Source organism: Pan troglodytes, chromosome 2 (assembly GCF_028858775.2).
Source record: "Pan troglodytes isolate AG18354 chromosome 2, NHGRI_mPanTro3-v2.0_pri, whole genome shotgun sequence".
NCBI classification, from domain to species: domain Eukaryota; kingdom Metazoa; phylum Chordata; class Mammalia; order Primates; family Hominidae; genus Pan; species Pan troglodytes.
The window spans coordinates 42,906,907-42,921,424 of record NC_086015.1 but is presented as its reverse complement, the minus strand read 5'-3'; the positions used below and the strand labels follow the sequence as shown (position 1 = coordinate 42,921,424).

The window sequence follows — 14,518 nt, the reverse complement described above, 5'->3', positions numbered from 1 at the left end:
TAGCACTTCTTTTACCCCTCACACAGGCAGACAGGTGTGGTTACCATAGGCAAAATCCAACGTGGGGTGTATAACCTAGACAGGCAGAAGCAGCAGCCTTGTTTCCAACTAGTCCTTTTTTTTTTTTCCCAAGTCTTTTGCCTCCAAAATCTCTTATTACAATACTATACTGCTATAAAAAGTCCAAAAAACTATTTTAGCTGTTGAAAACTCAAATAACATCAGACACAAAATGAATCAAGTGTGATGTGTATATGACAATAGAGAGTGGTGGGGAAAGTAGAGAGGCAGAGGACACATACCATGCTTAACAGCAGTCAAACTTGGGTATTTTTTTTATTTCAATAGGTTTTGGGGGAACAGGTGGTACTTGGTTACATGAATAAGTTCTTTAGTGGTAATTTCTGAGATTTTGGTGCACAAACTGGTCTTCTTTTTAGCTTTTATTTTAAGTTCAGGGGTACATGTGCAGGTTTGTTATATAGGTAAATTTGTGTACAGATTATTTCATCACCCAGGTATTAAATCTAGTACCCATTAGTTATTTTTCCTGATTCTCTTCCTTCTCTCAACCTCCACCATCCAATGGGTCCCAGTATCTATTGTTCTCCACTGTGTGTCCATGTGTTCTCATCATTTATCTCTCATTTACAACTAAGAACATGTAGGATTTGGTTTTTCTGTTGCTGCATTAGTTTGTTAAGGTTAATGGCCTCCAGCTCCATCCATGTTCTCGCAAAGTAATAGAACTCATTCTTTTTATGGCTGCATAGTATTCCATGGCACATATGCACCACATTAGCTTTATCCAGTCTGTCATTGTTGGGCATTCGGGTTGCCTCCATGTCTTTGCTCTCGTGAATAGTGTGAAAATGAACATTCACTTGCATGTGTCTTTATGATACAATGATTTATATTCCTTTGGGTATATACCCAGTAATGGGCTTGCCAGGTCAAATGGTAGTTCTGTTTTTAGGTCTTTGAGGAATTGCCACAGTTTTCCACAATGGTTGAACTAATTTACACTCCCACCAATGGTCGATAAATGTTCCTTTTTCTCCGCATCCATGCCAGCATCTGTTATTTTTTGACTTTTTAGTAATAGCCATTCTGACTGGTGTGAGATGGTATCTCATTGTGGTTTTGATTTGTATTTCTCTAATGATCAATGATGTACAACTGGTCTTTATAGGGCTCTTGTCTCTAAGTGTATGTGCCAGCACATCTCTCTCAGTCTAGGTACAATATGAATGCTCCAGAGTTTTGTGGTAAACCAACTCCTAGTACACAGCATTCCACAGTGATCACAACATGCTTGCTTCTGAGGAGATGGCACTCTGAGAAGGCAGGTCTGTGATCATCTTTCCAGGCAGGCTTTGGTCTTTTCAGGGCCCAGGCTAGTCTTCACCCTCCAGTCACTGCTTCCTCCCCTGCTGACTAATTCACAGTGACTACAACTCAGATCTGAAGTCTAAGTAGGAGGTTCCAGTAGATAAAGAGAAAGAGTGAACAATTCCAGACAGTAGGCACAGCAAGGGTGAGCATAAGGCCTTGGGGCACAAGAGCATATAGGGATTGACAAGAAGCCCAGCAACTTTTTGGGCAGACAGGCAAGAGAGCAGGAAGGAACAGAGACAAGAGCCAACCATGAAGGACGTGATAGCTCATCAGTGCCAACGATTTTGGTCTTGATCACAAAGGAAGCAGGAGACATGGAAAGGTTTTAGGGCAGGCAGATGACTGGGCAGATTAGACATATTTTAAAAGCCACTATGGTTTCTGTATAGAGAATGGATGCATAGAATAGATGAGGAAGCCAATTACAAGACTGTGGTAGAAAGAATAAGGATCATGAAGATGTACAGTGGTGATGAAGAAAGCTGGATGGATGCATTCCAGAGACATTTAGGAGACAGAAAGAACAGGACATATCAATATTAGCCTTGAATGTCAATGGGCTAAATGCCCCACTTAAAAGGCACACAATGGCAAGCTGGATAAAGAAGCAAGACCCAATGGTATGCTGTCTTCAAAAGACTCCATCTTACATGTAATGACACACATAGGCTCAAAATAAAAGAAATGGAGGAAAATATACCAAGCAAATGGAAATCAGAAAAAAAGCAGAAGTTGCAATCTTAATTTCAGACAAAACAGACTTTAAACCAACAAAGATAAAAAATAGATAAAGAAGGGCATTACATAATGGTAAAATGTTCAATTCAACAAGAAGACCTAACTAATCTAAAGGTATATGCGCCCAAGACAGGAGCACCCAGATTCAAAAGGCAAGTTCTTAGAGACCTACAAAGAGACTTAGACTCCCACACAATAATAGTGGGAGACTTCAACACAGCACTGACAGTATTAGACAGATCACTGGGGCAGAAAATTAACCAAGATATTCAGGACCTGAAGTCAACATTGGACCAAATGGACCTGTTAGACCTCTACAGAACTCTCCACCCCAAAACAACAGAATATACATTCTTCTCATCACCACATGGCCCATACTCTAAAACTGACCACATAATGGAACATAAAACAAGCTTCAGCAAATGCAAAAGAACCAAAATTTTACCAAACACACTCTCGGACCACAGCACAATAAAAATAGAAGAAAAGACTAAAAAAACACTTAAAACCATGCGATTACATGGAAATTAAACAACATGCCTCTGAATGACTTTTGGGTAAATAATGAAATTAAAGCAGAAATCAAGAAGTTTTTTGGAACTAATGAGAACAAAGATACAACATACCAGAATCTCTGGGACACAGCTAAGGCAGTGTTAAGAGAAAATTCATAGCACCAAATGCCCACATCAAAAACTTAGAAATAACTTAACAATGTCACATCACAATGGAAAGAGTTAGAGAAGCAAGAGCAAAGCTAGCAGAAGATAAAAAATAAGGAAATCCAAATAAACACCAATTAGAAATGACAAAGGGGATGTTACCACTGACCCCACAGAAATAAAAATAACCATTAAAAACTGCTAAAAACACCTCTAAGCACACAAACTAAAAATACCTGGACACAAACACCCTGCCAAGACTGAACTGGGAAGAAACTGATTCCCTGAATAGACCAATAACAAGCTCCAAAATTGAATCTATAATAAATAGCCTACAACCAAAAAAATCCCGAGACCAGATGGATCCATAGCTGAATTCTACTAGATGTACAAAGAGCAGGTACCATTCCTACAGAAACTATTCCAAAAAATTGAGGAGCAGGGACTCCTCCCCAAATCATTCAATGAGACCAGCATCGTCCTGATACCAAAACCTGGCAGAGGCACAAAAAAAAGAAAACTTTAGGTCAATATCCTTGATGAACATTGATGCAAAAATCCTCAACAAAATACTTGCAAACCTAATCCAGCAGCACATTAAAAAGCTAATCCACCACAATCAAGTAGGCTTCTTCCTTGGGATGCATGGTTGGTTCAACATATGCAAATCAATAAATGTGATTCATCAGAACTAAAGTTAAAAAACGCATGAATACTTCAATAGTTGCAGAAAAGGCTTTTGATAAACTCAACATCCATTCATGTTCAAAACTCTCAATACACTAGATATTGAAGGAACATACCTCAAAATAATAAGAGCCATCTATGACAAACCTACAGCCAACATCATACTGAATGGGGAAAAGCTGGAAGCACTCTCCTTGAAAAGTAGCACAAGACAGGATACCCTCTCTCACCACTCCTATTCAACATAGTATTGGGAGTCCTGGACAGAACAATCAGGAAGAAAAAGAAATAAAGGGCATCCAAATAGGAAGAGAAGAAGTCAAACTATTCCTGTTTGCAGATAACATGAATCTATATCTAGAAAACCCCATAGTCTCAGCTCAAAAGCTCCTTCAGCTGATAAACAACTTCAGCAAAGTTTCAAGATACAAAATCAATGTACGAAAACCACTAGCATTCCTGTATACCAACAGCCAAGCCAAAAGCCAAATCAGGAATGCAATCCTATTTACTATTGTGACAAAATAATAAAATACATAGGAATACAGCCAACAGGGAGGTGAAAGATCTCTACAATGAGAGTTGCAAAATGCTGCTCAAAGAAATTAAAAATGACACAAACAAATGGAAGAACATCTCATGCTCATGGATAGGAAGAATCAATATCATTAAAATGGATATACTGCCTAGAGCAATTTACAGATTCAGTGCTATTCCTATGAAATTACCAATGACATTCTTGACAGAATTTAAAAAATGCTATTTTAAAATTTATATGGAATCAAGAAAGAGCCCAAATACCCAAGGCAATCCTAAGTAAAAAGTATAAAGCTGGAGGCATCACTTTTCCCAACTTCAAAATATACAACAGGGCTACAGTAACCAAAACAGCATGGTACTGATACAAAAACAGTCATATAGATCAATGTACAGAATAGAGAGCCCAGAAATAAGGCTGCACACCTACAACATCTGATCTTGAACAAAGCTGACAAAACAAGCAATGGGGAAAACACCCTATTCAATAAATGGTGCTGGAATAACTGGCTAGCTACATGCAGAAGATTGAAACTGGACTCCTTTCTTACACCATATACAAAAATCAACTCAAGATGGGTTAAAGACTTAAATGTAAATCCCCAAACTATAAAAACTCTGGAAGACAACCTATGCAATAACATTCTGGACATAGAAATGGGCAAATATTTCATGATGAAGATGCCAAAAGCAATCAGAATGAAACCAAAATTTGACAAATGGGATCTAACTAAACTTACGAGCTTCTGCACAGAAAACAAAAACAAAAACAAAAAACAAAAAACTATTAACAGAGTAAACAGACAACCTACAGAATGGGAGAAAATATTTGCAAACTATGCATCTGTTAAAGGTCTGATATTCAGCATCTACAAGGAAATTAAATTTACAATAAGAAAACAACTCCACTGAAAAGTGGGCAAAGGACATGAATAGACTTTTTTTTTTAAAAAGACTTACATGCAGCCAACGAGCATATGATAAAAAGCTCAACATCACTGACCATTAGACAAATGCAAATCAAAACCTCAATAAGATACTATTTCACACCAGTCAGAATGGCTATCATTAGAGTCAAAAAATGACAGACGCTGGCAATGTTGCGGAGAAAAGGGAACACATACACTGTTAGTAGAAGTGTAAATTAGTTCAACCATTGTGGAAAGCAGTGTGGCAATTCCTCAAAGACCTAAAACAGAACTACTGTTGCTGGATTCATCCCAGCAATCGCATTACTGGGTAGGTACCCAGAGGAATATAAATCATTCTACTGTAAAGATACACACACATGCATGTTCATTGCAGCACTGTTCACTATAGCAAAGACATGGAAGCAACCTGAATGCCTATCAGTGACAAACTGGATAAAGAAAATGTGGTACACATACATGATGGAATACTATGCAGCCATAAAAAAGCAAGAGATTATGTCTTTTGCGGGAACATGGATGGAGTTAGAGGCCATTAGCCTTAGCAAACTAAAGCAGGAAACAGAAAACCAAATACTGCATGTTCTCACTTGTAAGTGGGAGTTAAATGATGAGAACTCACGGACATAGAAAAGAACAACAGCTACTGGGGCCTACTTGAGGATGAAGGGTAGGAGCAGCAAGAGGAGCAGAAAAAATAACTGTTGGGTACTAGGCTTAGTACCTAGGTGATGAAATAATCTGTACAACAAGCCCCTGTGACATGAGTTTACCTATGTAACAAACCTGCACATGTACGCCAGAACCTAAAATAATAGGTAAAAATAAATAAATAGAAAGAAAAAAATTTGGAGATTGAAGAGGGGATGTTGGTGTGTATTTGTGCATACAAAGCCATGTGTAAGAGAGTGGTGGGAAGTGCAAAGGAGAGAAAACTGTTACAGATGCTTCTCATATCAGTGTGAGTGAGTGATAATATCATTAGCTGAGATGGGGATGCTGGCGGAGAGGCTTAATCACCTGTATAAGTTGACGAGAGGGTGCACCCAGAGAGGAGGAGATTGAACAAAACAGGCTTATATTTTGAATGGTGACCAAGAAAGGAGGGAGATTAAATATGGTAGGTCCATCCTCAGCAGACTCCTGGAAGTTAGAGGGCACTGGGACTTCACAGAATTTCCTCCAGGTCTGGTGAGAAAGAGGGCACAATGGATGCCCTCCTCCTCAGTCAACCTAAAGCAAAACCTACCACTCACAAATTCCCACTCTGCCCACCAGGCAAATCCCAATCAGCTTGTCAGGTCCTCTGATTAAAACACATGAACAGCTCAGGCTCACCAGGCATCTGAAGAAAATCTTTGGTAAAAAGGAGGCCAAGATAAAGCCACAGAAAATGTGGCCATGAACAAAACAAGAGAACCAGAAAGGGCTCTGAAAACTTTGAATAGTGTCCTTGGTGAAATTAAAAGAGATATTATATACATAAAACAAAAAGCAGCTTGTTGTGAAAAAAGAACAGCAAAAAAACTTATTAGAAATTAAACATTATTACACAAAAATCAATATTAGAACTAAAAGATAAAGTTGACAAAATAGCCCCGAAAGTAGGAAAAAGAGAACAGAAAATTTGAGAGTAAATGTCAATTCAAAAGTCCCAACTTTTGACTAAGTAGGAATTCTACAACTAGAGCACTGATTAAACAAAAGGGAGGAAATTAGTGAAGAAATGATGCAGAGAATTTACCTGGGACTAAAGATGCAAGTCCCTCAGTGCTCCAGAAAGTACCCAACACAGTGAATGAGAAAGGACCATGCCAAGGACATTATCATGGCATTTCAGAACTTTTTGGAAAAAGATTTTAAAACTAATGGGCAAAAGAAGGTCACCCAAAAAGGAACAAAAATCAAACTGGCATAAGAATTCTTAATAGCAACACAGGATAATAACTGAGCAGTGCTTTCATATTGCTAAGGAAAAACTTTCAACTCAGAATTCTATTTCTGGCCAAACTACCAATTGATTGTGAAAATGGAATAAATATATATTCATATATGCAAAGATTACGCAATCTTCTTAAGAAGCTAATTGACAGGTGCTCCAGAAGAATGAGGGAGTAAAACATGAAAAAGCAACATGAAAAAGCCAAGAAAAAATGTCTACCATAGCAAGAAGTTAATCAACACGAACTACAATTGATAAATCAAATATCAGTGTAAGCACTATTTAGACATACGGAGGTAGAAGAGTTAACAGTTGTTGAATTTGGGGTGTATAAATGACAGTTAAAGAATTATACAATTGATTTCATTATAAGCTTTTTGGTGCATGTAATTTTTAAGCCATGTGCATGTATTACTTTGATTAAAATACTATTTATTAAAAAACTAAGAAATACATACCCTTAGTACATCTTATAGATACACTCAATAATTTGTGTTTTGGTAATATGTGAAAAGACCTATGTTCAAAGATATTCATTGCCCAAATGTTTGTAAGAGTGAAGGACTGTCAATTACTGAAACCTAAATATTCATCATTAGCAGAGCAGTTAAATAAATCATAGAACTATAGACATGAAAAGAAATAAGATATCTCCCTGTATGGTGATATGAAAAGAGCTCTAAACTATATTGTTCCATTAAAAAAAGCAAGGTGCAGGAGAGTGCAAAGCATGTTCCCATTTTTGTGTATTATAAAAGTTGTGTATAGATATGGATGTGCTGTGTAGTCATAGCAAACTTCTGGAAATTTACAAAAGTAACTGTTAACTATTGCCTCTAGGAAGTGGGATCAGGAAACTGGGAAGAGAGGAAGACTTAATATTCATTGTATGTGCTTTTATACTATTCATTGTTCACGTGTCACTGTACTCAATTTTTCAATGAAAAACTATCTTATATGCATTTATTAATCAGTTCATTAGCAAAAGAGTCTTGTCAGACAGGGCAGTGGGCCACTTTACAAATACTCCCTTCCTCTAGGGCTCCTGGTGTGATCCCACAGCCCTTGGAAAAACCGGAGTCGTTGGAAGGAAAGAGAAGCTTGGCTGTGGCATACATAATTATTTCTCTGTTTGTTTCCAATATCTAGTGCCTGTTCCATACAATATGAATGTAAGCACACCAAAATTAATCCTGACTATAATTATACGAATTTTGACAACTTTGGCTGGTCTTTTCTTGCCATGTTCCGGCTGATGACCCAAGATTCCTGGGAGAAGCTTTATCAACAGGTTATCTATTTATAGTCTCTCTTTTTCCTCTCTCCCTCCCTCCATCCTTTTCCTTCCCCCTCTATCACTTACCTATTTATTTACCATTTATTTATAACTACCATTCATCCCCCACTTTTATCATCTGTCTCATCTTTAACAGTTGTACTGTTAAATTCTGCCTTACTAATTCTGTTAGAAACTTCAAGAAAATTGGCCGGGCACGCTGACTCCCGCCTGTAATCCTAGCACTTTGGAAGGCTGAGGCTTGAGGTCAGGAGTTTGAGACCAGCCTGGCCAACATGGTGAAACCCCAACTCTACTAAAAATACAAAAATTAGCAGGGCATGGTGACAGGTGCCTGTAATCCCCACTACTTGGAAAGATGAGGCAGGAGAATCACTTGAACCTAGGAGGCGGAGGTTGCAATGAGCCGAGATCACACCACTGCACTCCAGCCTGGGTGATAGAGTGAAACTCCATCTCAAAAAAAAAAAAAAAGAAACTTCAAGAAAATTTTAAATGCAATATTTGGAAGAAGACTCCAAAGAACCCCTCCTCTTCCTAGAAATGTTAGCCCCCTCCAGATTCCCTACTGCCCTATCTGTCTTGCCACTTTTATTTTAAAAATGCAGATACTCTTGAGAGAGTTATAGATAGTAAAGTCACTGAAACTTCCATGTGAAGGTGTGGATAGTATCTCCCCACTGAGAGATAGGGCATCAGGAATCCCTGGAGTATTAGGGAAGCTATATGGTCTGTGGTCAACTGAGCCCACCAGTGCTGGGGGAAGACCAATTGTCTGCTACTGTGTGGTTTTTGCTTGAGGTGATGGTCACTCTCCTGTGGAAGAAGGTTTGATATTCAAGAACATGCTCTGTCCTTTGCAGACCCTGCGTACTACTGGGCTCTACTCAGTCTTCTTCTTCATTGTGGTCATTTTCCTGGGCTCCTTCTACCTGATTAACTTAACCCTGGCTGTTGTTACCATGGCATATGAGGAGCAGAACAAGAATGTAGCTGCAGAGATAGAGGCCAAGGAAAAGATGTTTCAGGAAGCCCAGCAGCTGTTAAAGGAGGAAAAGGAGGTAGGGACATGGGGTCAGACAGTGGGATCTGCTCTGGGGAGGGGAAGGGGTCCCCAGAGGCAATGTGACCTGAGACTCAAGGCTGCCACCCTTGGCCTGGTCTCAGTGCTTTCTCTACTGGTGCTTTTCTGAGAATATAAGTCCCTTGAAGAATGGCTTGCTGCTATCTTTCACAAAATTGTCCAGGCACCAGGCCCTTCAAAACGGGGAATGCTTGGTCTTGATGCTTTTTGACCTTCTGAAGTCTAAGCCTTCTAAGACATGCCCCAAATTACTGACTAGACGATACAACATAAGTATATGTAAATCCAGGCTGTGCTCCAGGCTTTCTTGTGGAAATCTGGAGATGTTTGTGTTTGGGGCCTTTGCTTGAGGTGGACTCTAGAACAATGTTCACCTCTCCCTGTCTGCAATCCTTGTCTTATTTATAGGCCATTCTAATAGTTTCCTTGGAATCTTTACATTCTTCCAGCTCAAGTCTCAGATTTTCAGGACAGGGACCATGTTTTATACTCGCACCGATCCTCTATAAGATTTGTCAGAAGGATGCCCATCGTAAGTGCTTAACATCTGCACTATCAGGCATAAGTATTTATTGAGTGCCTAGCGCATACTGGACACTGTGCTAAGGGGCAGTGACACAGAGATATGAAAGAGTCAATGCTGCTTTTGGTGGCTGCAATTTCTGTGCAAAAACGGGACATGTTTCCCCAGATAAATAACAGAGCTAGCGTAGTCCAGGTAGATGATGAGCAATTTAAATGATACAGAGCTACCAGAAGAGAGATTTTCACCACTCTCAGGTCGGGGTCATTTGCAATGTTTCATGAGGAGGTGTAATCTGTTCTTTAATTGCTTTTGTTCAATTTGAAGGCTCTGGTTGCCATGGGAATTGACAGAAGTTCACTTACTTCCCTTGAAACATCATATTTTACCCCAAAAAAGAGAAAGCTCTTTGGTAATAAGAAAAGGAAGTCCTTCTTTTTGAGAGAGTCTGGGAAAGACCAGCCTCCTGGGTCAGATTCTGATGAAGATTGCCAAAAAAAGGTAAGTCTTTTCCAGGGAATTAATGATACCATATTGCTGTCCAGGGGGACAGGTCCAATTGCCAATCAAATTGAAAGAATTCATTTATTCAGTTACTCATTTATTCATTCATCCATTTGCACATACTTTCATGCATCCATGTGTCTTTTCAATTATCCATTTATTTGTAAACATCAATTTAGAGTGTTTACAGTGTTTACTATCTTCTTGGCACTGGGATAGGTGCTAGGGATACATGTTTTATACTCCACAGAGTGTACGGCTAATGATGAAGATATACTGATAAGAAGGCAGTTATGAGTCAATGTGATGACTGATGTGCTGATTGCTGTGGGAGAACAGAGGAGGAACTATGTGTCAGTGTGGGCTCCCTCTGAAGCAAACCCAAAGACATTACAATGCAAGTAGATTATTTGGGAAGTGATCCCAGGGAGCACTGGGAAAGGAGGGAAGAAGTGCTATATGGAATGGAAGGTAACCAATGAAGATGCATTATCAAGCCAGTTACCACTGAAGCCAGGTAGTTGGAGTTTAATCCTTCCAAAGTAAGGGCATCAAAGTGTGTGTGTGTGTGTGTGTATATATATATATACACACACACACACACACATATATGTTGGTATATATATACCAACTTTGGTCCATCATAGATTAAAGATTGCTGAAGACGGAAGACAATAATTTCCCTCTAATTTCCTACTTGCTGTGCACTAAGGAAGACAGGATTTGAGTCATTAGAGAAAGTCCTCAAGTAAGGACATATGGGTGGGAAAACCAACAGCATCCAGAATTCATGGGGCCTGGGGGAAAAGCAGTGGAAAAGGGTCCCCAGAAGATGCAATGTGTCAGCTGAAAGGATGAATTCACCAGTAAAAGGAAAAAGAGAGCATTACCTGCAGAGAGAATAGAATGTGCAAAAGCCTAGAAGCGAAGGCAAGCAGGAGAACATGACCCATTAGAAAACTTGCCAGTGTGTGTGTATGCACGTGCATGCACGCTCATGCATGCACATGTGTGATGAGGCTGGGGGAGGGTGGGTGGCACAAGGCTATAGTGATCAGTTGGGGGATCACAAAAGACCTCGAAAACAAAGCTAGAGAGTTTACCCTTTTCAATGAGGGCTAAGGGTAAAGAGCATTGAAAGGTTTATATAAGAGAGGGATATGACTGGATTTATGAAATTCTGGATGCATTGAAGACAGGGGATTGGAGGAGGGCAAAACTGGAGGCGACCAGTTAAGAGGCTGTTGCAGTAACCAAGTAAGAGGTGCCTGTGGCTTAAACCAGGGTTAGGGAAGTGAGGATGAAGAGCAATTAACAGACGACCGTGATCTGGAGAAGATAAAATTTAGCAGTTGACTTGATGGACAGTGTGGGGATAAGGCCTGGTTTCCGACATGATTAGCTAACTTGATGGAGGGTAATTTATGGAGACAGGAAAGGTACACATTTTGGGAGTGGAAAGATGGCTCATTCAGTTTTGAATGTGCCAATTTCCAGATGCTTATGGGACCTCCAAGCAGGGATGTTGATTAGGCAGCGTGATGTGCAGAAATGAAGCTGGTGGTGGGGGAGGGATGGGCAGCAGAAAAAGTTATTCTTATCATTAAGGTGGGGGATGTTCAGACATATTTTAATTATCCAGAGAAAAGTCAGAAGAGAGGAAGATGCTAAAGATACAGGTAAAGATGGCAAGAGCCACTTTCCTGAGATAGAGGGAGATGTAGTAGGTAGAAGGTGGATATGTATGCCTGATAATGTGGTGGGGAAAGGGAATTGAGAGGCCTTTGCAGAAGTAGGTAGAAGGATCCCATCCACTGCTATGATCAGTTCTCTGCTGTAGTAATAGGGAGAGATCTCATAGAAAGACTATCTAGATTGGCTTATCACAAGAAAGATAGTTCCCTCTGGGGCCCTGGTGAGTCAGAACCCTTGGAAAATAAGCCACTAGGAAAACCCAAATTTTCTGGATAGCTGGAGGTTTGCACTGTTTAATTCCAGTAACTTTAGAATTGTAGGTAGATGTGAGAGAGTGAGCTAGCCCTTGGGCCCAGCTTGAGAGTGTGCTTGAGGTTTAGGATCTAGATTTTGTGATATTTAGTGGGACTGTTCTTTTTAGTTACTAACCGTTTTAAAAACCATATAGGCGGTTGTTCACTTCACAACTGGAGCTAGCACTTCACAATCTGGCTCCAGTCCACCTTTCTAAATTTATACTCCACTTCTTACCTTTAAACATTGTTTACAAATTGGATTTTGTATTGCTTTCATACCCGGAACCATTGCTTACTAGTTTTTGTAAAATTTTGTTTGCTCTTTGTTGGCAGTGAATGAAACACAGAGAAAGTAAAATGTCTGTAGGTAGGACTCTAGAAATGTGCATGCATAGGAAATATGAATGATCAAACCAGATTTCTCTTATTTGTTAAACATGAAATAAGAAAACTGAATATTTGGCATGCTGTAAAGACGAGGTGAGTAGACCTATGGAAAATGTTGAGCACTTTCATTACATGTAGCATTGGAACAAAGTAGTTTGTTAAGTTTTGAGGAGAGGCAGCCCCTGTCTTTAGAAGGTGCCCCATGCCTTCTCTTACAGCCACAGCTCCTAGAGCAAACCAAACGACTGTCCCAGAATCTATCACTGGACCACTTTGATGAGCATGGAGATCCTCTCCAAAGGCAGAGAGCACTGAGTGCTGTCAGCATCCTCACCATCACCATGAAGGGTAAGTTCCACATCCCAATCCAAGGGAAAGCCTACTTCAGTGATGTCCTTCCATTCTTCTTCTTCCCAATCCCCTAGAAGCCCTCTGCAAAGGAGGCTGTTTTGGAACCAACCCACTGTACCATCCTGCAAAGAGTGACTTCCTTTGCCTCTTTGGAGCATGTAAACAAAGTGGCTCACAAGAAGCAGACCTTCCCTGTGGGCCCACTCTAAACTGGCACCTGGGTAGAGGTGGAAGCTGGCTAGACTTGGGATGGGACTTCAGACCAAATGCATAAACAGGGCCTCACAACCAGGCCTGGGAGTCACAAGAGATCCAAGTGACAACAATAGTCAGTCAAAGAACAGAAGACTTTGAAGTCTCCAGGAGGTGGCAGTTGTTATTGAAGTTAGAGTCAGAAACCCCACATGGGCAATAGAAGACCTATGTAGAAAGGCTGGAGCCATCTGATGGACCAGATTAATAGCAGGTAACAGGACCCCACCCCAGGGGTTGGTGTTCAGGAGCAGGATTTACTCCCTGCAAGGGGGGTCAAATAGGTCCTCTAGCACTTTTAAGCCTACTGCATCATCTCGTTTGCCCTGCATGTGTCCCTGCAGTGGTGCCAGGGAAATCAGGGGTGGTCTGAACTCAACTAGAGGATAGAGTCCCTTTTACTGTTTCAGTGCTTATAGATGCCCCTTCCCTTGAGCCCTGGTTGCCCGTTTTGCCTCTGTTACAGCTGACCTTATGGTCTGTCTTGAGTGGACATAACTTGTGCCTGTATCTATCTCTCTATTGGATTCACAGCCAGCCAATGTTGATTTCCACATCTATATATCTAACATCAAAGCTCAGCTCCTGGATGCTCAGTAAGAGTGTAAATATTTGATGGACTTGACTGTGCCGCATGCTAGTTGTATGTGGGACATTGTCTCTTCTGCACTAAGATTGGTGGAAAAACCTTTCTGACTACACAAATCAAAACATTTCACAACTGATCATGTATCAGGAGGCCCTGGGGAAGAGGGAGGAAGGAATGCACTCAGGCAAAGGGCATCTGGATTGCTTCAGAGCTAACTCCTCAACCTCTCGCTCATTCTCCTCCAGAACAAGAAAAATCACAAGAGCCTTGTCTCCCTTGCGGAGAAAACCTGGCATCCAAGTACCTCATGTGGAACTGTTGCCCCCAGTGGCTGTGCGTTAAGAAGGTCCTGAGAACTGTGATGACTGACCCATTTACTGAGCTGGCCATCACCATCTGCATCATCATCAACACTGTCTTCTTGGCCATGGAGCATCACAAGATGGAGGCCAGTTTTGAGAAGATGTTGAATATAGGGAATTTGGTAACATTACACTTTTTAAAAATAAAAAACATATTTCATACTTTAAAGTATAACTTTTTCAAAGTCTAAACATTTTGTGAATGAGCTAACCTAACCTAGGTTTTTGGTCCCCTTCAGTGGAGTGAGGGAAAAGATGGCTGTTACGGTTTTACTTTTACCCGGT

At 40.3% G+C, this 14,518-nt stretch overlaps 1 protein-coding gene across 3 annotated transcripts in view; it reads left to right on the top strand.

The window, feature by feature from the left end:
* SCN11A (sodium voltage-gated channel alpha subunit 11) overlaps positions 1-14,518 on the top strand; it is a 110,620-nt gene that overhangs the window by 37,402 nt on the left and 58,700 nt on the right. For all 3 annotated transcript variants that reach the window (XM_054681698.1, XM_016940747.4, XM_016940746.4), the window contains 5 exons: positions 8,043-8,184; positions 9,054-9,251; positions 10,125-10,298; positions 12,898-13,027; positions 14,117-14,355. In XM_054681698.1, the coding sequence (XP_054537673.1) occupies positions 8,043-8,184; positions 9,054-9,251; positions 10,125-10,298; positions 12,898-13,027; positions 14,117-14,355 (883 nt within the window). The remainder of the gene's footprint in view (positions 1-8,042; positions 8,185-9,053; positions 9,252-10,124; positions 10,299-12,897; positions 13,028-14,116; positions 14,356-14,518) is intronic.